The sequence below is a fragment of the Macaca mulatta genome, chromosome 16, assembly GCF_049350105.2.
Source record: "Macaca mulatta isolate MMU2019108-1 chromosome 16, T2T-MMU8v2.0, whole genome shotgun sequence".
Lineage (NCBI taxonomy): Eukaryota > Metazoa > Chordata > Mammalia > Primates > Cercopithecidae > Macaca > Macaca mulatta.
Window position 1 is genome coordinate 21,859,954 of NC_133421.1, and position 26,871 is coordinate 21,886,824.

Below are 26,871 nucleotides of genomic sequence, written 5' to 3' on the forward strand. Positions count from 1 at the left end.
TGGCTCTGTCGCCCAGGCTGGAGTGCAGTGGCCGGATCTCAGCTCACTGCAAGCTCCGCCTCCTGGGTTCACGCCATTCTCCTGCCTCAGCCTCCCGAGTAGCTGGGACTACAGGCGCCCGCCACCTCGCCCGGCTAGTTTTTTGTATTGAGACAGGGTTTCACCGTGTTAGCCAGGATGGTCTCGATCTCCTGACCTCGTGATCCGCCCGTCTCGGCCTCCCAAAGTGCTGGGATTACAGGCTTGAGCCACTGCGCCCGGCCCACATAAACTTTTTTAGTAAAACTTTTCCCTTCTCTTTCTTAGGAAGCCTCGTTCTTAGGAATTCCTAAATGGAATCTGATGGATTCACAACCAGATTCTACCAGATGCACAGAGAAGAGCTGGTACTAGTTCTACTGAAACTAATTCCAAAATAGCAAGGAGGGACTCCTGCTTAACTCATTCTGCAAGGCCAGCTTCACCCTGATAAGAAAACCTGGCAAAGACACAACAGGAAAAGAAAACTACAGGCCAATATCCCTGAGGAACATAGATGCAAGATGGATGAAAGGTTTAAGTGTAAGACCCTAAACTATAAAAATCCTCGAGAAATCCTGGAAAATGCTGTTCTGGACATCTGCCCTGGGAAAGAATTTATGAAAGCAACTGCAACAAAAACAAAAATTGCCAGATGAGACCTAATTAAACTAAAGAGCTTCTGTACCCACCCTGCGCCCCCTCCCCCCCCCCGTCCACACACACACACACACACACACAATCAACAGTGTAAACAGACAACCTACAGGATGGAAGAAAATGTTTGCAAACTGCATCTAACAAAGGTCTAATATCCGTGATCTATAAGGAAGTCAAACAATTCAAAAAGCAACAACCCCATTAAAAGTGGGCGAAAGACACGAACAGACAACTTGTCAAAAGACACAGAAGCAGCCAACAAACATGAAAAAATCTCAGCATCACTTATCATCAGAGAAATGCAAATCAAAAGCACAATGAGGGACCATCTCACACCGTTAAGAATGGCTATTGTTAGGCAAAAAACAAGAGATGCTGGTGAGGCTACAGAGAAAAGGGAACGCTTTATACACTGTTGGTGGAATGTAAATTAGTTTAACCACTGTAGCAAGCAGTTTGGAGATTCCTCAAAGAACTTAGAACAGTTACCGTTTAGCACAGCAATCCCATTACTGGGTATGACCCAAAGGAAAATAAAACCTTCTACCAAAAGGACACATAACACGTGTGTTCGTCACAGCACTATTCACAATAGCAAAGACATGGAATCAACCGAGGGGCCCATCAATAGTGGATTGGATAAAGAAAATGTGGTACATATACACCATGGAATACTACATAGCCATGAAAAGAAAAAAAATCATGTTCCTTGTAGCAACATGGATGCAGCTGGAGGCCATTATCCCAAGTGAATTAATGCAGGAACAGAAAACCAAATACCACATGTTCTCACTTACAAACGGAACCGTAAGCCTTGTGTACAGATGGACATAAAGACAGGAACAACAGGCCGGGCGCGGTGGCTCAAGCCTGTAATCCCAGCACTTTGGGAGGCCGAGACGGGTGGATCATGAGGTCAGGAGATCGAGACCATCCTGGCTAACCCGGTGAAACCCCGTCTCTACTAAAAAAATACAAAAAAACTAGCCGGGCGAGGTGGTGGGCGCCTGTAGTCCCAGCTGCCCGGGAGGCTGAGGCAGGAGAATGGCGTGAACCTGGGAGGCGGAGCTTGCAGTGAGCTGAGATCGCGCCACTGCACTCCAGCTTGGGGGACAGAGCGAGACTCGGTCTCAAAAAAAAAAAAAAAAAAAAGACAGGAATAACAGACACTGGGGCCTACTGGGGTGGAGGCAGGGAGGGGCCAAGGGCTGAAAAACTACCAATCAGGTATTATGCTCACTACCTGGATTTTACTCTAGCACAGCCTCTCCTGAGGGGAAGCGCAGATTCACCTGGAGGGAGTGTGGATACAGAGGGTCTGAAGAGCCCAGCCACAGATGCAAGTGGCCATGGCTGCCGCCCTGGTGTCTGGCCACCTGCCCACCTCCAGTGCAATGGATTCCACTTTGGGTCATCCCTACCCACCTCACAGATCGAGAGACATGAGTCTCAAATTTGGAGTGACTCGCTGACAGTCACGCAGAGAATGCACAGCTGAGTTGAGATTTGCGCACAGTCTATGGATTCCAGAGTCTGTCCCCTCTGCAACCGCAGAATGACCCAGTGGCGTCCACAGAGCTGTTGTTCCTTGGGTGTGAGCTATCGCCCCTGGGACAAGGTTAGCCACTTCCTGTGCGTGACCATCAGCTACGCCCCGTTCCCCGAGGGCACTGGGCAGAACCTCAGATCTTCATCTTGGCTCCAGGTAACAGAGCCCCAGGCTGTGAACGAGGGGGCTGTGAAGGACGTGTTGGTGCCAGTGGGGTCGGCATTACCACACCTCACCCCGCATCAGCTGCCACACTGGTGCCATGGCGCGGCTTTTGGTGGCTGTGTGACTGTCGCTGTGCACTGCCCTGCCCCGTGTTTCTCCAGGAGCCCAGGGCTAAGGTCGGTTCTGTTCTGATCTCTGATGCCTGCATGGGCTGGTGGGGCAGGAGGGGAGCTTGCTGTGGATTGCAAACAGGAAGTACAGAGCCACATGGCCAGGGGAGGGATCCAGAGGTAGACCTATTTGAGGAGAGGGAGCAGAGAACACCATGTAACCAAGTTGTGTAGCTGCGCACGGTGGAAGGGCTGACCTCTCCTCTGCCCGCTTCATGGGCTCCCTGAATTCTGCTGTCCTTTCTCTCCAGCCCTGCCAGGCCCCACCTCACCCCGACTCCAGGTTTCTCTCACATCCCACTGAGAGCTGCCACTCCTTAGTGAGACCTGGAACTGCGGTGGGCTAGTTGTGTGTGAGGAGGGAAGAGCAAGGCAGGTCCTGTCCCAGACCGGTGGAGTTCACCATCTTGTGGAAGGCCAGGCCGTGGACAAGCCATGCAGGTGACACATTCCTCTCAGTGCACGGAGGCCATGTAACCCAGCTTCAGGTGAGATGGGAAGGGGAAGGCTTCACCAAGGAGGACAGGGAAGGCTGTGGCAGGGGTGTGGAGTGTGGAGCCAGACCCTGAGTTATGTCCCTTACTAGATGTGTGGCCTGGAGCAAGCTACTGCCTGTCGGTTCTGTGAGCCTGAGGTTGTTCACCTCATGGAGCTGCTGTGAGGATGATTTGGGAGAATACATTTTGAGGGGATCATGAGCTCTGTGCGCTGGAACTGCTCATTCAAAAAGCAACCATGGGCCGGGCGTGGTGGCTCACACCTGTAATCCCAGCACTTTGGGAGGTCGAGCCAGGTGGATCACCTGAGGTCAGGAGTTCGAGACCAGCCTAGCCAACATGGCGAAACCCCATCTCTACTAAAAATACCAAAATTAGCCAGGCGTGGTGGTAGGTACTTGTAATCCCAGCTACTCAGGAGGCTGAGGCAAGAGAATCATTTGAACCCAGGAGGAGGCGGAGGTTGCAGTGAGCCGAGATCCGGCCATTGTATTCCAGCCTGGCTAACGAACGAAACTCTGTCTCAAATAAATAAATAAATAAATAAAAGCAACCATGTTGAAACTACATGGTGGGGGCAGGGGGTTCCAGGCAGAGGCAACAGCATTCACAGGTGCTGCTAGGGGCGGGGAAGGCTGTGAGTGGCTCTGTGCTGGAGGCTGAGCTAAATCCCTTCCTCTGGGACTCCCAGCCTGCGGGAGTGTGGGGGTCACTCTACATCCAGAAGCGGGGGGTACCCCACCCCAGATCTGCTTTGAAGGTGGAGACACTTCCACACGCTCACCAAGAGGGCACAGAAAGACCTTGCACACACACAGCAAGAGGGCTGTGAAAGACCTCTACGAGGAAAACTACAAACACCGCCGAAAGAAATCACAGATGACACCAACAAAGGGAGACACATCCCATGTTCATGGATGGGTAGAATCAATATGTTTTTTCAGTTATTTCCAAATATTTACGAGGGATTCACAAGTATTATGAACATTTAATAAAATCCACCTGCTGCTCACACATGGGGCTTCGTGGGGAGAGCAGGGCAGGCTCCCAAGCTGGACTGAAAATGGCTTGAGGTTTTTTGTTTGTTTGTTTGTTTGTTTGTTTGTTTTTGAGACGGAGTCTCGCTCTGTTGCCCAAGCTAGAGTGCAGTGTCCGGATCTCAGCTCACTGCAAGCTCCGCCTCCCGGGTTTACGCCATTCTCCTGCCTCAGCCTCCGGAGTAGCTGGGACTACAGGCGCCCGCCACCGCGCCCGGCTAGTTTTTTATGTTTTTTAGTAGAGACGGGGTTTCACCGGGTTAGCCAGGATGGTCTCGATCTCCTGACCTCGTGATTTGCCCGTCTCGGCCTCCCATAGTGCTGGGATTACAGGCTTGAGCCACCGCACCCGGCCCCCGCTTGAGATGTTGATTAGGAGAGTTGACTGACCTGGGGTTCTGTTGCGACGACTCCAGGCTGACACGAGGAGCTCCCTGTCCAGGCTTACGGGCAGGTGCAGGGAGCATCTGCGTCTCCCTGAGGGGACGGAGCCTGCCCCAGAGAGTAGGGCTACTCATTTGCCCGGTAGAGGGGGAGGAGGAGCACCAAGGGCACAACCTTGTTCCTCCATGTGGGGGCTGCAGAGGACTGAGTTGGGAAGAGTAAGCATTCAGGGGCAGCTGGAGATGGCACCAGGATGGACCGGGTGACAGCTCCACGTGCCAGGCTGGGAGGACGATATCCTGCTGGGGGCAGGGGCGGCCACTGGAAGAGAGGTCAGAGCAGAGCTGTTGGGAGAGCACGCTGTTGCTCCTGTGTGGTGGTGATGGCAGCAGGGGCCCTGTGAAAGGCTGTTTCTGGCAATAATGGGAACCAGAGATGACAAGGACCTGGAAGGGGGATGGAGGAACAGTGCACTGGCATGAGATTAGAACTGGAGGGAGAGGCCCTGTAGTGATCATAATGGCTCTCATCTCGCAGGGCCCTTGTGGAGCCTCAGTGACTTGGGGTTTGTGAAGTACAGAACCACGCCCGGGACTCAAGGGTCCACTCCCCTGGTTGGATGGATGCCCCCCTGGGACAGGCTGAATTCGCTTCCTGGGGCTATGATAGTGTTCACGTGCCGGGTGCTTAAAATAACACTGACCGATTCTCTCCAGACTGAAGGCCAGACGTCAGATTCCATGTCAGCAGGACCCCACTCCAGTCAGATCCTATGTCAGCAGGACCCCACTCCAGGCAGATTCCACGTCAGCAGGACCCCACTCCAGGCAGATTCCACGTCAGCAGGACCCCACTCCAGGCAGATTCCACGTCAGCAGGACCCCACTCCAGTCAGATTCCACGTCAGCAGGACCCCACTCCAGTCAGATCCTATGTCAGCAGGACCCCACTCCAGTCAGATTCCACGTCAGCAGGACCCCACTCCAGGCAGATTCCACGTCAGCAGGACCCCACTCCAGGCAGATTCCACGTCAGCAGGACCCCACTCCAGGCAGATTCCACGTCAGCAGGACCCCACTCCAGTCAGAGTCCACGTCAGCAGGACCCCACTCCAGTCAGATTCCACGTCAGCAGGACCCCACTCCAGTCAGATTCCACGTCAGCAGGACCCCACTCCAGGCAGATTCCACGTCAGCAGGACCCCACTCCAGGCAGATCCCACGTCAGCAGGACCCCACTCCAGTCAGATTCCACGTCAGCAGGACCCCACTCCAGTCAGATCCTATGTCAGCAGGACCCCACTCCAGTCAGATTCCACGTCAGCAGGACCCCACTCCAGGCAGATTCCACGTCAGCAGGACCCCACTCCAGTCAGATTCCACGTCAGCAGGACCCCACTCCAGTCAGATCCTATGTCAGCAGGACCCCACTCCAGTCAGATTCCACGTCAGCAGGACCCCACTCCAGGCAGATTCCACGTCAGCAGGACCCCACTCCAGGCAGATTCCACGTCAGCAGGACCCCACTCCAGTCAGATTCCACGTCAGCAGGACCCCACTCCAGTCAGATCCTATGTCAGCAGGACCCCACTCCAGTCAGATTCCACGTCAGCAGGACCCCACTCCAGTCAGATTCCACGTCAGCAGGACCCCACTCCAGGCAGATCCCACGTCAGCAGGACCCCACTCCAGTCAGATCCCACGTCAGCAGGACCCCACTCCAGGCAGATTCCACGTCAGCAGGACCCCACTCCAGTCAGATTCCACGTCAGCAGGACCCCACTCCAGGCAGATCCCACGTCAGCAGGACCCCACTCCAGGCAGATCCCACGTCAGCAGGACCCCACTCCAGGCAGATCCCACGTCAGCAGGACCCCACTCCAGTCAGATCCCACGTCAGCAGGACCCCACTCCAGTCAGATCCCACGTCAGCAGGACCCCACTCCAGGCAGATCCCACGTCAGCAGGACCCCACTCCAGGCAGATCCTACGTCAGCAGGACCCCACTCCAGGCAGATCCTACGTCAGCAGGACCCCACTCCAGGCAGATTCCACGTCAGCAGGACCCCACTCCAGTCAGATTCCACGTCAGCAGGACCCCACTCCAGGCAGATTCCACGTCAGCAGGACCCCACTCCAGGCAGATTCCACGTCAGCAGGACCCCACTCCAGGCAGATTCCACGTCAGCAGGACCCCACTCCAGTCAGATCCTATGTCAGCAGGACCCCACTCCAGTCAGATTCCACGTCAGCAGGACCCCACTCCAGGCAGATTCCACGTCAGCAGGACCCCACTCCAGTCAGATCCTACGTCAGCAGGACCCCACTCCAGTCAGATTCCACGTCAGCAGCGCCCCACTGAAAGCCCAGGGGCAGATCCTTCCCTGCCTCCTCCAGCTTCTGGTGGCTTCCCCAGGCCTCCTGAGCTGGTGGCCCCTTCACGCCCATCTCTGCCTCTGTCTTCACATGGCTTCTCTCCCGTGCCTATGTCTTCTGCCTTCTCTTCTCGTATAGGACACTTGTCACTGGATCTGGGGCCCACCCTAATCCAGGATGTTCTCATTTCCAGATCCTTGTATTTATATGTCTGCAAAGAATCTTTTATCCAAATAAAGTCACATTTGCAGGGGGCATATCCTTGGGCCGGGGGGCACCGTTCAGCTCACTACATAGGGTGAGGGACAGGGTCGCCTGCCAGGGACTCCATACAGACCAGGAGCTCTGAGCTAGGAACCACCCCCCTCCATGTGAGGGTGATGCCAACCTTGGGGTCAGTCATGTGGGTTCAGAGTTCTGGGGAGCCTTTTACCTGGAGAGCTTAGATTGTGTTGGCCTAGAAAGGGGCAGTTGAAGTCACAAAAATGGAAAAGGTTGTGTAGGGACTGGGAGGTATAAGGAGAGAAAGGGACAGAAAAGAAGGTCCTAGGTGGGGTAATCTGCATTTGAGGGGTCAGAAGAGGAAGAGGGTCCCACAGAGACATGGAGAAAGAGCAGGTGGGGAGGTCAGAGCAGCTCCAGCAGGGCTGTGTCCACAAAGAAAGTTCTAGAAGGTCGTACTTAACCGCACATAGAAGGGACATCATAAGACGCCTACATGTGTCCCCAGCTCTGCCACAAGGAGGTCAGGGGATGCTATAAAGGGTCATTTTCAGGTGCCCCCAAGTTGAGGTTGCCCTTGGTGGCTCCAGCCAGGGGCATGATGGGGCTGTGGGCTAGGAGCCCTGTTTCACTGCCTGGGAGGCTGACAAAGGTTGGCAAACTGGACCCTTCCTCTGCCCTGTTTTTTCCTGCTTAGATGCATCATTTGTCCGTCCCTTCACTCTGGCTCATGAGATCCTAATCAGATACAAATGTGGCAGGGGTGGGGTGTGGGTGGACGAGAGCAGCACAGAACCACCCTTGAGGACCTCCTTGGTGTCTGGGGGGCCCGGCCCCATCTGGAAGAAATCAGAAGTGGTTGAATTGATGCCAGGGGGTTGGAAGCCAGTGCACACTATGGTCAGGCCAGACATGGGGTGAGTGAGAGCCCCACGATCATGGGGAGGAAGGACGGGCCAGGGAGCCCCAACGTGACATGGAATCATGGTAGCCTTGAGAGCAGAGGCAGCGCCGTGGCCGGTAGGAGCAGGGGCCCCAGGAGTCTGCCTGGATGGCAGCTTCAAGTCAATGCTCCACTGAGACCTTAGCTCAGCTCTGCCGGGGTGGAAGTCGGGGGTTGGAGTCACATTGCTTTTGCTCCAGGAACTGCTCAAGATGTCATTTATTTTAGGTGCTAGAACTAGATGGGGTGGCCCTGGCTGCAGGCCTCCTGGTTTGCATTGCATTTGTGTATCTTGGGTTGGAAGGGTGCTTTTGCTTTTGTCCTGACTGTACCATGTGCCCTCACAAGGGGGCAGCAGGATGCTCCGGTTTTGCTTCCCGGGGTTGAAGCCAAGGTCCAGGGACCTGCAAAGGCGGGGACAGAACCACAGGGGACAGGGTGGGCCAGTGTCGCAGGGGCGAAGGAACGCCCCTAAGGAGATGCTGCACAAGAAGCTGGAGTCAGATGTGGGGACCAGGGAGGCTTTGTTTCGATGGGCGTGATCTGGGTGCTGGGAACAGGGGCTGAAGTCTATGTGTCCCTACCCCCAGCAAGATGGAGGTTCACCTTAAAGAGAGGTGGCCCCAGAAAGACCCAGGGACCCCAGGCCCAAAGGAGAGAAGGAGGTGACACTCTGGAAACCACTTCAGTCCAAGGCCACACACCAGACGGGAGACTTACACCCAGCCTGCCCTCCTGCCTTTTCCTGAACTTATACACCTGCGCATGCATGCACGCACATGCGGATATGCACGCACACGCACGTGTACACACACACGCGCGTGCATGCACATACACAGACACCCGGAGGATGTAGAGTCCTCTGCAGGGAAGGCCTGAAGGTGTGCACATTTGGAGGTTGTGATGACCTCACAGGGAGGCTGTACCTCACGTAGAAAAGCCCCTCTTAAGCACTGGCAGCCCACTATGTGTCAGGGACACACCTGGAATGTTCAGGGCGCCAAGAGCACAGGGAGGGAAGGAGAGATGCTTGCAGAGCAGAGGGATCAGGAAATGGGGACTATCACGGGGAACTGCAGCCCAGGACCCCCGAGGAGGGTGGCAGAAACCTTGGCCGGGCAAGAGGTCCAGCAGCCCCTGCCCACCCCTGCCCACCTTGCCACCAGGCTCCCCTTGCTGGCTGGGCCCCCAAGGTGTGAGTGCATGGCCACGGGCTGGAACTTTCTACCCAGGTCCCCTGCCTCCTGCATGTTTGCAGGGACCTTTGCTAAAGCCAAGCCCGTCTGTGGAGAGAGAGGGGTATCGGGCCCCACTCTGCAGATGCAGACACTGAAGGCGAAGGCGGCTGAATCAAACATCCAGAACCATAGCCCCCTGCCCTCCTGCCCCCTCCCTGTCCCCCGCCAGGCCCACCCCTAAATGACAAGTCCCAGTGCTGCCTAGCGGGCTGAACCGAGCCTGCGCTGGGAGCCGCAGCAGGCTGGGGAAAGTATTTTTGGGTGAGAAATGGCTTTGAAAACAGTTTGAAAAACAAAAGAAAGGCCGGGCGCGGTGGCTCAAGCCTGTAATCCCAGCACTTTGGGAGGCCGAGACGGGCGGATCACGAGTTCAGGAGATCGAGACCATCCTGGCTAACACGGTGAAACCCCGTCTCTACTAAAATACAAAAAAAATTAGCCGGGCGAGGTGGCGGGCGCCTGTAGTCCCAGCTACTCGGGAGGCTGAGGCAGGAGAATGGCGTAAACCCGGGAGGCGGAGCTTGCAGTGAGCTGAGATCCGGCCACTGCACTCCAGCCTGGGCAACAGAGCTAGACTCCGTCTCAAAAAAAAAAAAAAGAAAAAGAAAAAAAGAAAAAGCGTAGAAATAAACTTTGTGCCAGCCCGCCTGGTCCCAAGGCCGCGGAAACTGTGGGTGCTGCCTCCTGGTGGTAAGACCTGCAAGCTGCGCCTCTGGGACGCTTTCCCCTGGACTTGATTTTCAGACAAGTCTAGAGAATGAGCAATTTTTTTAAATTTGCATTTTTTGGCAAAAGCTTGCGACTAGGCCCCTTTGGTCCTGGGGAACAGTAGACAGTGAGCCGCAGGGCAGGGCCTCTCCATGCTGTGGATTCCCGCCTGTCCTTTCTCACATAATCTCAAGCAAGGCTTATTTACAGCTCCTTGTCTGCCTTCCACTGGGGTGGCATCAGAGTGCCTGCCTGGCTATTCTCACCCCACATTTCTTGGGGATGTTCCCTCTTAGGACACATGGCCCTGCCTCATTGGCTGGAGTGACTGTGTGGTATTCCCTCTCGGGAGCGTGCCATGCTGCATTTAACCCTTCATCCCCTGTAGATGGAAGGCTAGGCTGGATCCAGTCTTTTGCAACCTGAACAATGTTGGAGGAATACGATTTGTGTGCTGGGGGAGATGCAGCCCTAGAAGTGAAGCTGATGCAGCAAGGGGAGCCAGGGAGGCATGTTGTAAATGGTGGGGGGTGGTTCCAAATGGCCCTTGCGAGTCCACCCCACCACCAATATGCAAGGTGCCTGTGCTCCCACTCCTGGCGTGACAGGTAGAAAGTGATATTTTTCTTAGTTCTAATTTGCATTGATTTTCTTAGGCTAGGGATTTTGAATCACATGTGTATCCTAGGGGCCAGGCAAGAGCTATGTTTCATTTTCCACAGAAAGCCTCGGATCGTTGGCCTGGGCAGAGAGGAATGAGAAGCTGGGGCACCTTCTTCATGTCCTCAAGAGCAGCGAGTCTCTGTTCTGGTCATTCAAACTCAGTGCCCTAAAAATGACCATCATGTGGCCTTGCATGGCTCTGTGGGGTGGCGGGGCTCAGCTGGGTGTATCTTCTGCTGCTCTTGCTTGGGGTCTCTCGAGCAGATGGTCCTGGGGATGGAGCCATTGGAGGCTTGGCTCTGATGCTGCGATGGTCAGGCCTCGCTTCTCCTCCAGGTGATCTCAGGACCTGTCCCTCTTCATGGGGCCTCTCCACCTGGACGACCTGAGTGGTGCTCAAAGCTCCTAAGGGAACAAAAACCAAGGGTGTCAGGCCTTCTTGAGGTGGAGGCCCAGAGTGGCACAGCCTCACCCCCACAGCACTCTCCTGGAATGAGTCCCAGATAGTCCACAAGGGAGTGATGTTGGGTGACCGTGCTCTGGGCGTGGTCTCTCAACACTCACTACCCCAACCTCAGAGTGTGGTCTGGGTTTCAGAATCTCACATTGAAACATTTGAAATGTGTGCACATGTTTAGTCTTCCTGATTGAATCAATCTAGTTCATTTTCACTTAGTAACATCTTGTAGCCCGGTGTTCTGTCTGTGCTCTGACGGCTGGCAGCGTCTCCCCTGCTCATGCTTCCAGGGCATAGTTTGTGTTTGATTCCAGAGGTGAGTAGGAGCAAGTAAGCCTTGGGTGTGTGGCACCAAGTTTGCTGGTCCTGGGGGCTTTATTTTCCTCCTTTAGGCCTCTCTGAGCTCTGAGCACCAGACATGAAGGAAGCCACCGGCTGGTGGAGTGACACTAACTCATCCCAAGTTCCCATCTCCCCCCTGTAAATGTCAGAGTGACACTGATGACCCCTAAGAGTCCTAGCAGCTCTGTCACTAGAGATTCCTGAATCTAAGAGCGTGTGTGAGGAAGAGGGGCAGCACCAGCCCTGGGGCCGCTGTGTGGCCCTCAGGCTTGGAGCACCCACCTGGGAGTTGGTCAGACCGACCCCCAGGTGCAGCTCTGTGACTGGGAACAATATCTTAAAGACTCAGTTTTGTCATCTGTAAAATGGAGTGTGAACGACGGATGCTGTGCAACACAGTCCAGCAGGTCCTCAAAAAATGAAACAGAGTTATCATGCGACCCAGCCATTCTTCTCCTAGGTATATACCCGAGAAAATGGAAAACATTTGTCCACACAAACATGTGGATGTGAATGTTCACAGCAGCATATTCATGATAGCCAGAAAGTGGAATCAACCCAAATGCCCTTTCCCTGATGAATGCGTAACAGATGTGTCTGTCCGTTCCGCCTAAAGAGGAACGAAGGTCTAATATATAGCATGGCAAGATGTGGTGAACCCTGAAAACACAAGTGCAAGGAGCCAGGCACAAAAGACCATGTGTTGTACGATTTCATTAATATGAAATGTCCAGAATAGGCAAATCCATAGAGACAGAAAGGAGATGAGCGGTTGCCAGGGGCTGAGGAGAGGGGATGGGGAGTGACTGCTGATGAGACAGGGTTTCTGTTTGGGATAAAGATGGTCTCAGATTAGTGGCCATGGCTGCACAACCTTGTGATGTGTTGTACATTTTAAAATGGCAAATCTGATGCTATACAAATTCTGTCTCAATTTTTTTTTTTTTTTTTTTTCCAGAGGGAGACTCACTCTGACGCCAGGCTGGAGTGCAGTGGCGCGATCTCGGCTCACTGCAACCTCTGCCTCCTGGGTTCAAGAGATTCTCCTGCCTCAGCCTCCTGAGTAGCTGGGACTACAGATGCATGCCACCATGCCCAACTAATTTTTGTATTTTTAGTAGCGACAGGGTTTCACCATGTTGGCCAGAATGGTCTCGATCTCTTGACCTCGTGATCCGCCCGCTTCAGCCTCCCAAAGTGCTGGGATTACAGGTATGAGCCACCACGTCCAGACTCAATTTTTTCAATAGGGGTAGTTGTCCACCATCAGAGCGGGAGGATGAGGGAGGTGCTATAGGGGAAGTGCCCGGCACAAAGTGGGACTCGCTCTTCTCGACATGTCGTCTTAAATCTGGCTCATCTGTCCTTTCACCCAGTGCCTAGAGGATGCCCAGCTCCAGGGACAGGGAAGAGCTTTTGGGATAAGGAGAACTTCCAAGGGGAGGGCTTTTGCCTGGGCTAGGCCTGTCTCTGGCATCCAAACCTGGAGGCACAAGTCCTGAGTCACAGGGCGGCCAGGTGCCCTGATGCCCAAGGCCCACCTGGTGGCACCTGCAGTCCTGGGTCTCAGTGTGATGTCGCCTGTCCTACTCTCAAACCACAGTGGGCCCTCTGTGTCATGTGCCCTAAACCTGTGGATTCAACCAACAGCGGCTGTAAAATACTCAGTAAAGAAAGTGAATAGTTGCATCTATACTGAACCTCTGCAGCCATTTTATCTTGTCGTTATTCCCTAAACAATACGGTATAACACCCATCTACATGGCATCTATATTGTATTTGGTATTATAAGTAATCTAGAGATGACTCTAATTGTACACAAGGATGTGCATCGGTTATATGCAAATGCGAGGCCATCTTGTATCAGACACTCGGACATCCGTGGATTTTGGTATCTGTGGGGGATCCTGGAACCAATCCCCCATGGATACCAAGGGACGACTATAAACGCTCACCCAGAAAGGTTTCTCCTTGGAGGAAGGGCCCAGTTCAGTATGCCCAGGGACATGCTCCCTGGAGCGCTGTTTATCTGTCCAGTCACCCATCCGCCCATCTCCAGCGCTCTCCCAATTACAGCCCTAGCAAGTGGAGACAAGAAGGCCCAGCTCATATTTCCAGCTCCCGTTTCCAGTTTCGAGGCCTTGGGAAGTTGCTGCCAGGATCGGGGGAGGGATCAACCTCCTCCAGGACCCAGAGGGCATCCCAGCCAGCCTCAGGGTCAGGAAAGGAGCCCAGCCTCTCCAGGAGCCAGACGGGCCCGCAGCAGGGAGATGGGAGGATGTGGATTGCTTGAGCCTAAGGAGGGGAAGAGGAGAAGGCACTGCGGAGAGGGGTCTCACGCTGTCTTGCAGCTCTCCTGGGGCTGAAGCTGAGTGCGGATCAGCTGGCCCTGGTCTACAGCACGCTGGGGCTCTGCCTATGTGCCGTCCTCTGCTGCTTCCTGGTGACAGTGGCCTGCTTCCTCAAGAAGAGGAGGGGTCCCTGCTCCTGCCAGCCCCGCTCAAGGCCCTGTCAAAATCCGGCCAAGTCGTCCCAGCGTGAGTGCGTGAAACTGGGGTCCTCGCCCTTCTCGATGCTTGGGTGACAAGCCTCAGGCCATCCCTCCGTCCTGTCACTGCCCCTGCTTCTAAGTGGAGAGGCCCGGGGCTCATCCCTGTTGTTCAGGCCCGGGGCTCATCCCTGTTACTCGCTGCAGCTTGATAAAATCAGTTTAAGACATCCTGGCAGGCAGATATCCAGGAGAGTGGCACCCGGGAAGGGTGGGTGTGGGATGCCGGCCTTCAGGTTTGCCTGGGCCCAGGGTTCTCAGGATGCGGGGCCTTCAGGGCTAAGCCCAGGAGGATGTGTCCCCTTGAGGGGGTGTGGCAGGCTTGGTGCTGTACAGAAATGAGAGCCACAACCCAGGGTAGGGACCCACGGGAAGGTGGCAAGACGGCAGGGCTCAGGAGCCTTCCTGGGCAGCACTGACAGCCCAAAATACCAGGGAGGATGCGGGGCCCCGGAAACTCATCCATGGCTGGTGGGAATGCGACAGGGCACAGCCACTTTGTAAGTCAGATGGGCCGTGGCTCACAAAGCTCAGTGGCCTCGTACCACATGTCCCCAAAGTGTCACAGATATTGACCACATTGATTTGAAAATTGACTTGCAAATAAAACCCACATGCCACATTTTACTGCTTGACTGATTGTCGCTCATACCCGGAGGCTGCCCAGATGATCTTCAACATGGGAACTGGGTAGGAAGGGGGTTCCACTCTTCAGACAGAGACAACTCAGTGAGGAAAAGGAGCGAACCCCTGATGCCCGCAGGAACATGGGTGGATCTTAGATGTGTGTTGCTGAGGGAACGAAGCCAGACCCAACAGGCTACCACCACAGGATTCCAATTCATTGGTCATTCTGGAAAAGGGCAAACCATAGAGACAAGAGAACAGGTCAGGATGGCCAGGCACTGACAGAGCCGGGAGACTGCAAAGGGGACACGCTGGGGATGAGGATGAAGGAGCCGCTCCAGGAGGGGCTGCAGTGGTGGACAGGAGGCTCTGCACATTAGTTAAGAACCGTGGAACTGCATGTCCCGAAGACTGGACTTCAATGTGTGCAAAGTGAGAAAAAGGGGAAGAAAAAATCAACCAGAGTGAAAATGATCACTGATCCAACTGCACCCCTGTGATATTTGCATTGCAAGGAATGTGGGTTTTACTGAAAAAACTCCTAAAAACTCAGGTGTCCTGAGGAGCTCACAGATCATCTGAACCCAGAATTGTGTTCGTTGTCAGGGTTTGTAGACAAAATGAAACTGACAGCATCCACACAAAACAAAACCCCCTTTTCCCTCTTTTCTAGGCAGCAGGAATTATGTGACATCCTCGTGGCCTATTCTGCATATAACCCTGTGAATATTCCTGGGCAGCGATATTCCTGGGCCCTGTGCCCATATTCACAGGCATGGGTGTCTCCCGGGGGTGTCAGCACTTCTTGAAAATTCAGTGTTCATGACCCACCAGGATGTAGTAAGGAGGACTCAAGCTCACTTGCTGGCGTGGACACCCAAGCAAGGGGGCGGCGCAAGGGGTCAAACTGAGATGGAAAGGGGTTGAGGCCCAGAATCCGGGTGTCACCTGCACCCGACCACCACGTCTCAGACGAAGAAATGACCTTCCCCTCCTGGTGTTGCCCCGAGGCCCAGGAGCTTGGCAGGGTCGCATGCAGATGGTCCTCACAGGAGACAGGTTTGACAAGTGGCTGAGGTGCCTGATGGGCCAGGCTCTTGTCATGAAATGAGTTTGCATCCTGAGGAAGCCTCTTCTTCACCAGAAAGCTGGAAGGGATCCAATTTCCCCTTTGCCCGAACCCCGTAGGAGCCCAGCAGACAGGGAGGGGGTCACCCAGGTGGTTGCTCCTGCTCAGCCCCCGCTTTCCAGACCATTCCAGGCAGGAAGAGCCACTAAGCCGACTCCATGGGCTGCCCACATTTGTTGTGCACCCAGCTGCTCTCCTGTGCCCAGCAGGCAGCCCCTGGGCCATCACAGGACCCTTTGTGTGGTGGTCAGCACCCTGCCACCTGCCCTCATGGTGGGTGCAGTCCACAGGTGCTACTCCAGGCTTACCACAGTGGCCTCCCCAGCCTGGCCCAGGATAGGGGGCATGAGCAATCCTTGTCTGTGCCCTTTCGGGCCATGTGAGCTCGGGTGCTCGCTGCAGGAATCCCTCCAGGCTCCTTGTCAACTGAGTCATGTGTGACCTGTTCAGTCCTCATTCTGAGTGCCAGGGGGAGAGGTGCAGCCTCTGCACCCCAAATCCCCGGGGACCTGTGGCAGGTGTCCCTGAGGACCTCTGCCATCTCTGGTGACGTGAGTCCTCCCAGGTGGCCTCAGCCCTCCCAGGTGACATCCTTCCATGGTGACTCTGGCTCTTGCAGGAGGTGGGCTACCACAGGGACCCGAGCCGCGTCACCGCCACCCTCCTCCTGTATCTGCTGGAGGAAGATGCTTTCTGGGTGCTGGCCCAGCTGCTGGACAATCGAGGCACTCCCTGCAGGGTAGGTGGACAGCTGCCCCCGGGCCTCTCACAGCAAGGCCAGGGGACGGCCACCCTGGCCGGTGATTCCCAACTTCCAGGCAAGGTGTCTTCCTTGCATCCCAGCTTGTTTGGAGTCTCCAGGATGTCCCTGCTGAGGTCCCACAGCAGCCTGGGCCTGGACGGGGACCCTCTCACCTCAGGTCAGACGCTTTTCATCCCCAACAGCAGAGGGACCCATACCTCCCCCTGGCCGCCCTCTGTCGCCCAAAGCCAGCCCCGACTTTGTGCAGGCGCCACTCACCTCCCTGAGGGTCCTCCTGCCTCCCAGCTGGCTGCGCTCCCAGCCACCCGCGCTCCCAGCCACCCTCCCTGCACTGAATGGGCCGACGAAGCCCAGATAGCAATGTCTGCCCATCCCATGTCCCCTAGCCTGACCCCACATCCAGCACCCCAACACCCACCCCCTTCTCCCTGCTGGCACCCACCTGCCTCAGCCCTGCCTCATGGTGTCAGAGGAGGCCTGTCCTCCTGGCACCTCGACCCGGGAAGCCACTGGGCAGCGCTTCCAGCCAGGGCCCTCCTCCTCAGGGCTGAGGTTGTGTGGTGGGATCACTGGATGGTAGAGAGGGAGGCCTTGGGGCCCGGGGTCCCCTGCCACTACCCAGCAATTCCAGCTGACGCCTCCACATCTTGGGCGTGGGCTCTGATGGGGTGATGGGTCGGGGGCTTCTCAGTATTCTACAGCCCAAATATTGCCTGGCTCCGGAGGCGCCTATCGCACCAGGAGCAGGTGCTGCAAAGTCCTTCCCGAAGATCATGAGACGCCTGGTGAGTGAACGACACCCTGGGTCCCATGGGCCAGGGGAGACTCGAGCCCCTCATGGGGCTGGCAAGAGGCCGAGTCCCAGCCACGGCCCGACCTGGGATGGGGATTCTCCATGAATTCGAAGTTGGGTGTCCTTTTCCTGCCCCAGAGGATCCAGAGGCGCTGGGAGCAGGGCTGAGCTCTGGCTAAGCAGGGCTAAGGGAAGTGTGTCCACCAGGCGTCGTGCATGGATGTGTTGGGAGACCCTTGGGCTTTGCCCCCTGAGGAAGGGTCTGCAGAGGGGCCTGGAAGGGAGGATTGCAGGGCAACTCAAGGGGCCCTGAGCACCTGTGCCCTCCCTTTAGGACAAGGAAGGGCTGTGCGTTGATGGTTTCATGCTGCAGTGGCTCCTCCGGTGTTGCACTGATGGGGCAAGGAGGCACAGGGAGACCCCAGCCCATGAACACAGTGCCCAGCTGCCACAGCCCAGGGGTCCAGCTCCACCAGGAGGACTCGGCTCACCCCCAGCCCGTAGGAGGCACAGGCAGGTCCCTGCATGACACACACACCAGGCCCTGCTTGAGAGGGGGCATCCCATGGCAGAGGCCAGGGATTAGGCCCAGCCTTATGGGCAGACTGGGTCAGGACCCGACTTGGGAGGACCCAAGGAAGCCCAAAGTCCTCAGGAAGCCCCTCCTTCCGGAAGCCACATCACTGCTGAGGTGTGTCCCCCATGAGGAGCTGCAGGACCTGGTCTGACCCAGCTTTATAGGGGGGGGTCTCATCCCAGGGAGAGGAGTCCCCAGCACTCCAGGGGACTGAAACCCCAGGGGGCTCTACTCAGGCCTCCGATCCCAGCCCAGAAAGACAGGTCCTCCCACACTTGCTGTCCTCACAAAATCCTTCGGGCTCACCCTGTAACTGTGGGATGTGCTCGTCTTGGAGGGCGAGCGGGTACTGATGGCCACGGCGCATGCGTCATTCAAAATACACAGGGGTAAGTCCCGTGTGCCCGAGGGTGCCTTGGGGAGCACGAGGCACAGACCCCGGCTGGCCTGAGGGACGTGTCCTTACACTGTTCCTGTGACTCTCTGCTCTGTCTCAAGGAGGGGTCTGGCCTGGTGGGCTGGGCAAGGCATGATGACACTGAGCCCACCCTGTACATGACCCAGATGAAAGTCAGGAGTGTGGTGGGCACTTCCCTGCCCAGCCTCCCCCAGCGGTGGCCTCCTGTGCACAGCCAGACCCTGGGGTGGCCAAAAAGGACCTGGCATCACCCAGTGGGAGGTGGGCCTGGTGGAAACAGGGAGCAGACACCGATCCCCTGCAGGGAACCCTCCCAGCCTGATGCCCACCCTGTCCCTAGAGCGCCTCATGAAGCTTTGCTAGAGCACCGTCTGGGAGTTTCAGGAGCGACTGTCTCAGAGCTGGGCCCTGGAGGACAACGCGGTCCTCAGGAACCTTCAAACCTCCATGAAGGAACTCAAGGAAACACTGGGACCTGTCACCCCCAGGTGAGCCCCAGCACCAGGTCCCCTCCCGAGTCACCCTCTGGGACAGTCAGTGGTGGGGAGTGCCCTGGCCCCACCAGCCCTCCTACCTGGTCTTCCTCCTGCATCTCTTCCTCCTCTACTCTTTTTATTTGTTTGTTTTTCTGAGACAGAGTCTCGCTCTGTCGCCAGGCTGGAGTGCAGTGAGTCGATCTGGGCTCACTGGAACCTCCGCCTCCCAGGTTCACACCATTCTCCTGCCTCAGCCTCCCGAGTAGCTGAGACTTCAGGCACACGCCACCACACCCAGCTAATTTTTGTATTTTTAGTAGAGACGGGGTTTCACCATGTTGGCCAGGCTGGTCTCGATCTCTTGACTTTGTGATCTACCCGCCTCGGCCTCCCAAAGTGCTGGGATTACAGGCGTGAGCCACCGCACCGGCCTTCTTCCTCTACTCTAAGGAAATAAAATGGGTCTGCCAGCCCTCAGGGCAGGCACTGAGCGCATGTGTCCTGGCCATGAGGTACAGATTGGCAATGGCTGTGGGCAGGACCCCCGACTTCCTTCCCCCACTTTCCACATTGTCCCCATCGCCCTCTCAAAGGGCCCTGAAGGGCACTGGGACAGTCAGATCCAGGTGTGGGAGCCCCTGCCCCCACCTCCAAGCAGCAGGAACCCCTCATTCTTGAGTGCCCCTCCAAGGGTGTCAAGACAACAAACCAGGTGGACAAGAGAATCAGTGTCCCTGACCCAGAGAGGATTTGGGCAGAGGGCACGGGGGGGAAGCCCTGACCCAGAGCCCCAACCAAGAGTTCAGCCGGGCGTGGGATCGATCCAGCCCTGGCATGGGGTGGACGGCCTGGAGGAGAGAGGGAAACCCGTGCCCACTCACTTCCCACCCACTGTGGAGACAGACCCCATGCGAGGTGGCAAGGGGGTGGGTGATAGTGAAGGTCCCTTTCACCTGAGTTCTGACTCGGGGCTGCTGAACAGCCCTGAGATGAGGGCATGAGGCAGGAAGCCCCGAGCCAGCCGGTACCCTGGGGACCATTTCAGGAGCGACTTGAGGTTCCCTGAAAGCTCCCCCACCCCAGGCTGCACACAGCCCTCACCCTGGGATCAGCAGCCTGCAGGGGCGTCCTCAGTGTCCGGCCAGGGGGTCACACGGGGACCTGGAGGACTCCAGAGGCCCAGGCCTGTGGGGCCCAGCCCTGGAGAGGCCCCATGGGCTCAGTGAAGATGCCAACCATGTCCGTTTTTTCCAGTAGAACTCAAGTGAGCGTCCTCAAGGGCGTCCCCTGGCATTGGGCCCCTATGTGAGGGGGATAGACTGGCTCTCCCCACCCCACCAGCTCAGCTCCAGGGACTCATGCCATCAGTCCCTGCAGGACAAAAGCCTTGTCCTCCCCCAGCTTGGCCTGACTGGGCTATCCTCAAGGCTGAGGCCGAGGCCCAGCAGCACAAGGCGGCTTCACCAGAACCCAGGGCAGCAAGCCACTCTGTGAGGGGCCCAGAGGCTCAAGATGAGGCCAGCCTGTCACCCAGTGAGGTCAGGCCTTGTATATGAAAATGCCTGTGCTGGAACTCTATGCCACAGCGCCCGACAGACCTGGACGTTGGGAGCCCATGGTTCCCCAGCTACAATTTTGAACAGGGCTACTGTGCCCCTGTCACTCCCAACATCTTACCTGGGCAGCTCTGGAACCACAGGCCAGGCCTGGTCCAGCAAACCCCCTGGGACCCTGACACCAGGCCCTGCCTGGGCTTATGACAGAGAGGACGCAGGTCGAGAGACCCCCCAGCAGCAAGGTGGCGCCTGCCTGCAAACCCCCCTCGGTAGAAGAAGAACTTGGAATGGAAGGAGCCCAGACGGTACCCGCCCAGCTGCCTTACAGCCCCAGATGGCTGCTGGACCGTGGTTTTTATTGCTATTTTATTGTTTGGCCTTTGGGCCTTGGGAAATCCCATTTAGTGGGGAACTTGGTCCCATCAAGGCCTCTGGAGGGAAGGCTGAGCATGGGGGTCCTGCAGCCCCAGCCAGCCAGCCTCAGGCCAGGGGGCCACACGGGGACCCCTAGGACTCCAGAGGCCCAGGCCTGTGGGTCAGAGCCCATCCCCCAGGTCCTGAGTCCCAGGCCAAGGGGCCTGGCTTCAACTCCAGTCCTAGGAGGACAGGGGCACCGTGGGCCCCCAGGTGACCACGTAGGGGACCAGGACACTGTGAGCCCTGATGCTGTAAGGATTCATATCGGAGAACTTGGGCAAGCCAGGCCAGAGACACTGAGCCCGTGCAGTGATGAGGATGTGGGGGGCTGGCTCAAGGGGGTCAACAGTTGTGAACACTGCAGCCTCTTCCCGGCCTCATTGCTGCAGTGCAGGCAGTCTGCACCCCGGAGACTGGCCCACCGGCGCCCCGAGTGCCCCAGCTTGCTATGCCAACATGGCACCTGGAGGCTTTGAGGCCCTGCCTGCCACATCACCCCCCTCCTGGAAGCCTTGTCCTGCAGCCTAGCCCCTGCCGCAGCCACAGCAGGGACCACTGCCAAGCGCCTTCCAGCCGGGCTTCCCAGAGGGCAGGGGTGCCCTGCAATCATCACCTCAGCAGCTCACACTGTGAAGATAGTTTCATCTACATTCCCATGTTCCCACCAAAGAGAATTGCTGCAGAGGATGCTCTTGATCCTGAGGTGGGGAAAACGGCACGCCAGGTGGATGGAGTCAGCTCCTTTCCCCAGCCACCACGATTGCTGGATGGACCCGTGGACAAAGTGGCCATCAGACAGACATGGGAGGGAAGAGGCTCAGCATCCTGCTCGTGCCCTGACCAGGTTGACCAGGCCGACACCACTGCCGAGTGCCCCATCTGCTGATGAGAGACTTGGTGTCAATCCCTGTAAGACTTGGTGTCGATGACTGTTTCCCAGGAGGACCGGTTGGCCACCTATGGGCAGGCTGCCCACACTGTGGAGAGGGCCGAGATCGGCCTTCGCTGCAGGGAGCCCCTACCTGGACACAGACTCGCCGGCCCTGCCTGTTGCCATCACAGCAGCCCACAGGGCATTGCTTGTGACCAGGGTACCCTATTCACAGTGAGGGATATGCAGCCGCGGCCCCTGACCAGGGAACTAACTTCTCACTATGTCAGCCGCCACCTGGAAGCAACTGGGCTTACGATCGCGGGTTATGCTTAAGTGGTGAGGTTGTCTTACGAGATGAATGTTATGCTTTCCACTGGAAACCAGTATATGGTGCTGACTTGCCCACAACCAGGTGTAGTTGTGAGAGTGAAGGTGTGAAAGTGGACGATGTTGAGTATTGTACCCAAATGTCTCGAAGTTTTCCTACGCCTGTTCCGGAGAAATGGAGTTTTGCTGGTTGGAAGGTCTGAGGACCCAGGCAGAGTGAAGCTTCCCCCAGGCGACATAACAATGGTTCTATTTAATATGAGGAGACAGAACTAAGTCTGAAACCCGGAGTGTTCTCTGGTGCTCTTGGTGTTTCCATGTAAAGGAAGTCAAATAACTTGCCATAAAGGTTGGCCACAGAAGCATCTGAAAAAGGAGGGGGCAGAACTATTCAGAACTCAGAGGCTTCAGAATTGAAGATGAGGCTGAGCAGGAGACTCCTGACCCGCTGAGGGCAGGGGAAGTATGTGGGGGCGGCTGGGAGAGGATGTCATCGAGGTCCACCATGGCCTCGTGACCTGTCACAGAACCATGCACTTGAATAGCTGTTCACATCTTCTCTCCACTGATGACAGTATTTCTATCCATTTGCTACTCTCCATGCAGGGAGCTTGCTACAAAATGCACATAACCACAGCCTGGGTCTTGTAATCCAAGCCTGGCAAGGATTCAGCATGTCAAGGGCTTCAGGTCTGAAGGTCCATGGCTGTCCTGAATCCAGGATGTCACCCTCCTGCCCAAAAAAGGAGGGACGAGGCTCAAGCAGCAACAGGCCACTCACAGAAAGGGACGAAACGTTGAGTGCGTGGCCTTCCTGACACCCAGACAAGTCTTTAGGCACAAAGCCAGGCTGTAGCTCTGGCCACTGACTCAGACCAGCGACGCCCCCATGCAGGCCGGTCTGCCCTGGCTGCTCTTCTCCCTCCTGCCACCCTCTCCTCGGCTGCTTGTGTCAATAAAAGGAAAACCGGCCAGTTTTCAGAGAAAATGTAGCTTTATTATGACAGAAAAGAGACTACAAAGCATTAGGGGAAGAGGAGTCACAGAGCTCCTCAAAATGGGAGGGGAAAGGAAAGAGTAAACATCTTGGTAAATAAAGTCTCCAACCACAGCACAGTCAATTGGAATTTTTTTCTTAATTTTTATTTTCAAACTTACAGTAAACAAAACAATCACTTAAATTGGCAAAAGAACAGCAATTTTACACAATGAAAAGCATACACACCAAGCCAAAATACAATAGCACTCGGGTCTATATGTTGCAGTGGCGCTGGCGCCGGAGGGAACGCCCAGGGAGGTTGCAGTGCTCACCAGGGAGCCCAGGTCCACAGAGGGCCCCGGGGCCGGAGGGAGGCCGCCCACATTCCCAGCACATCCCCTGTCTCAAAGCACTCCCTTCAGGCATCTGAAGAGGGAAAGGCCATGTGGCTTCCTGGGAAGCACTGAAAGGCCAGCCAGCATCTCCGAAACACAGGCCATTTTTAACACTGCTGTGAATGTGTTGGGGTCACCGAGGGGGCCCCTTAGTGGTCAGATGCACTTTGTCACAATTTACACCTACATGGGGCGATTACTAGGCAACGGGAGAACAGGTTTCCTGAATTTCATAGCCAGATGGGGAGCTAAAAGGAGAGATTCCTGAACCCAACATGTAAATATTTTGTTCCGACAAAGTAAATTCACAAGAGCACATCAAACACAAGACCTAATGCAAGGGGCAGTGCCGGGGCCGCTGCCTGCCTCCGGTGAGCAGCTCTTCAGCAGCACGCATGGGGGAACTGCTGAGAACGGCAATGCCACTGTGGAAGAAGGGGGATGAACTTGGATACCAAAGTTTAGAATAATGCCCACCAAGAATGCATGTGACTCCACCTCTCTTCCCAGTTCTAATGTTCTCAGAACAGCAGACACCCCCGAATGCAAGTGGAAAGAGGAAGGGGACCAGGGGTTGGCAGTGGGGAGGGGAGGCAGGGCCTGGCCAAACCCGGGCAGCTGCCAGAAAGGCCCAAGGCCCACACACTGCCTTCTGCATTTCCGCAAGACACCGCAGCAAACCAGGGCGTCCCAAGGTAGCAAGCCTTCAGGGAGGCACTGCCCAGCTCAGAATCCTGTGGGCCAACTTCAGTCAACTCTCCTATTAGATTTGTTCCTGACTAAAAGACTGCTCACAGGCCAGGCGCAGTGGCTCATGCTTGTAATCCCAGCACTCTGGGAGGCTGAGGTGGGTGGATTGCCTGAGGTCAGGAGTTCGAGACCAGCCTGGCCAACATGGTGAAACCCCATCTCTACTAAAAATACAAAAATTAGCCCGACGTGGCGGTGTATGCCTGTAGTCCCAGCTACGTGGGAGGCCGAGGCACGAGAATTGCTTGAACCCAGGAGGTGGAGGTTGCAGTGAGCCGAGACTGCGCCACTGCACTCCAGCCTGGGCAAGAAGAGCAAAACTCCATCTCAAAAAAAAAAAAAGACTGCTCATCCTCAAAAGAGATCTTCAAAGCACTGTCATCGAAACAGCAAAACTTGGTCACAAGGGGCCATTTCTGAAAATCTCAGCCCATCTGTTTCTCTGATAATTCATTTTATAAAGCATGCTTCCACGTGAATTAAATGCAGAAAGACAACAGAAAATGAACTGAGCACGTGGGCAAGAAACTGCATCCCTAAGGCTTCTGCCGCCCATGACGGTTCTGCGGGCTGTGATCGCCAAGTCCTGTGTTCTCGTATTTTCTACATTGAGCAGTGAGTAGCTACTCAGCTGCCACTGTCACCGCCCCCTCCCCAGCCCAGCCAGCTAAGGAGCTGGGTCTGATCCCCACCAGCTTCTCCATGGCCTGTGAGCTAAGAATACGTTTCATGTTTTTATATAGTTAAAAAAAAAAAATCTAACTTTCTTGACACGGAACATTATATGCAATTCAGATTTCTGTGTCTAAAAGTTGTACTGGACATAGCCACACTTCTGCACTATTTATGGCAGAGACCACATAGCCCACAGAGCCGACAGTGTTGACTCCCTGGCTGTCTATAAAAACATCCGCCCACCCCCGAGACAGATGATCCTGTTCCTGCAGGACTGAAGCCTCAGTTCAAATGCAGCTGGGGCTCCTGGGACAAGCCAGCCTGAGACACAGTTGCTTCATAAACTATGTTTAAGTACTTTGCCTCCCTCTTGCCCCTAGTTTATAATTTCTCAGTGGACAAATGGACAAACCATTTCTGAATACACAGATACATGCAAAATATCTTACAAGGAACAATGCATATCCTTCTACTTTCTCTTTCAGTTCTGCTGACAAGCTCAATCACGATGTCATTTTACCGCCACCATGCCCGAAAGTACACCAAACGTGAAGCAGAGGCAGACGAGACAAGATGCAGGCTCCACCAGAGGCCACTCCAGATTTGCGACCAACACACTTGGCTGCCAGGCAGTGGTAGCCAGGCAATGGGACAGAAGGCGGACAAAGAAAATATGCGGGAGGGAACCTATCAGACACCGGCAGAGGCTGCATTTACTCCAGCCTGAGATACCAGAGACACAGGATGAGCTGCAGCACGACTCTCCTCCACTGCGCTTACTGCCAGCCCCCAGCAGACACCAAGGCACCCAGAGGAGCCAGGCACACAGGGCGGGCAGCAACATAAACGGCACCGATTAAAAAGCAAGACTCGCACTCAAGACTAAAGGAGAAGTTATCTAAATTTCAGTATAAACTCAGTAATTCATTCACGTTACTAGTATTACATTTATGAAATTCACCTTTGTGGAAAAAGGAGAGGGAGAGGGATAAGAAAATGCCTGTCTTTAGAAAACTGCGAGATGCTTCCACGTGCAGCTTGATGCTAAGTTACCTGCGGAACAGACACGCTTGAAAACGCGACGTAGTATCCTTACTTCCGAAGCTCTGGAGGCTGCTTCACAGCCACTGAGAAAACGGAGGTGAAGAATTCCATACTCTCCGTATTTTAACACTAAAACATGAACAGAAAGGCATCTGCAAGGCCCTCTGTCCCACATACTACGCTGCTGTGTCTTCAGCTTACTGCTTCAATGGACCCATAATCTTACGGCAGGCAGGGGCCTTTCCACACCGAGTGCTGGGGAATGCCAGGCGGCGGCCACTCCGTGCTGTGAGGCCCCGGTTGCACCCCCATATCATGAGGATACAGGAGATGTTCTGGTGACGGGTGTACGCTGCTCCTCCCACCCAGAGCACACCCCTCATCTCATCCATCTTCAATGCAGCTCCGGGAGCCTCCCCGTCCGTGTGGTCCATCCCGACCCCATGGGTCCCAGGTGCAGACGGGCCACATCTGCATGGGAGGTGGTGTCACCAGGCCGGGGAGGCGGCGGGAGGCGGGAGAGGCAGGGAGGATCACTTTGTGAGGCTTGCGTTGCCTTTGTTTTTCTGACCAGCTACAGATAAGGCTACTCATATTCCAGGAACTGTTTGTGATAGAACAGCAAGTACCTGTGGAGGCAAAGACAGGGAGGAGTTTTCAAGTGGGTCCAGTCCAGATCCACCTCATCGCCCTGAAGGCTGTCCTTAATCCCAGATTCTTCCAAATAAAACCTCTCAAGAGGGCTTCCATGTTGCTCAGAATGTGAAGTGCAAAGCCCTCAGGGAGCTCATGGCAGCTGGGGTCCCCCGACCCCTGGAGGGTCAACAGGTTTCTATGCCATGAAGGAACGAAACTGGAGAGAAGAGAGGAGCTGATAAAGAACTGATGTGGGCCAAGCCCGGTGGCTCACGCCTGTAATCCCCATGCTTTGGGAGGCCGAGGCAGGAGGATTGCCTGAGGTCAGGGGTTTGAAATCAGTTTGGTCAACATGGAGAAACTCCATCTCTACTAAAATACAAAATTAGGCGGGCGTGGTGGCAGGTGCCTATAATCCCAGCTACTTGGGAGGCTGAGGCAGGAGACTGACTTGAACCC

The 26,871-nt window shown here is 55.6% G+C and overlaps 3 protein-coding genes across 6 annotated transcripts in view; 2 read left to right on the top strand and 1 right to left on the bottom strand.

The window, feature by feature from the left end:
- LOC106993922 (tumor necrosis factor receptor superfamily member 13B-like) overlaps positions 1-14,251 on the top strand; it is a 41,527-nt gene extending 27,276 nt beyond the window's left edge. Inside the window, exon 6 of the mRNA XM_077970541.1 lies at positions 13,780-14,251. Within this exon, the coding sequence (XP_077826667.1) occupies positions 13,780-14,012 (233 nt within the window). The 3' untranslated portion in view covers positions 14,013-14,251. The remainder of the gene's footprint in view (positions 1-13,779) is intronic.
- A 728-nt stretch (positions 14,252-14,979) lies between these two features.
- On the top strand, positions 14,980-23,752 carry LOC100429254 (TBC1 domain family member 3L). Its single transcript, XM_077971027.1, is given in 12 exon segments — positions 14,980-15,325; positions 16,352-16,448; positions 17,184-17,246; positions 17,249-17,280; positions 17,623-17,687; positions 18,154-18,254; positions 18,624-18,741; positions 18,743-18,771; positions 22,540-22,561; positions 22,563-22,728; positions 22,730-22,882; positions 23,687-23,752. Coding segments are annotated over 12 exon segments (1,014 nt in total). The 5' UTR covers positions 14,980-15,223.
- The window catches only part of USP22 (ubiquitin specific peptidase 22), a 43,664-nt gene continuing 39,701 nt past the window's right edge, over positions 22,909-26,871 (bottom strand). For all 4 annotated transcript variants that reach the window (XM_015118820.3, XM_077970539.1, XM_077970540.1 and 1 more), the window contains one exon: positions 22,909-26,405. In XM_015118820.3, the coding sequence (XP_014974306.1) occupies positions 26,363-26,405 (43 nt within the window). In that variant the 3' untranslated portion in view covers positions 22,909-26,362. The remainder of the gene's footprint in view (positions 26,406-26,871) is intronic.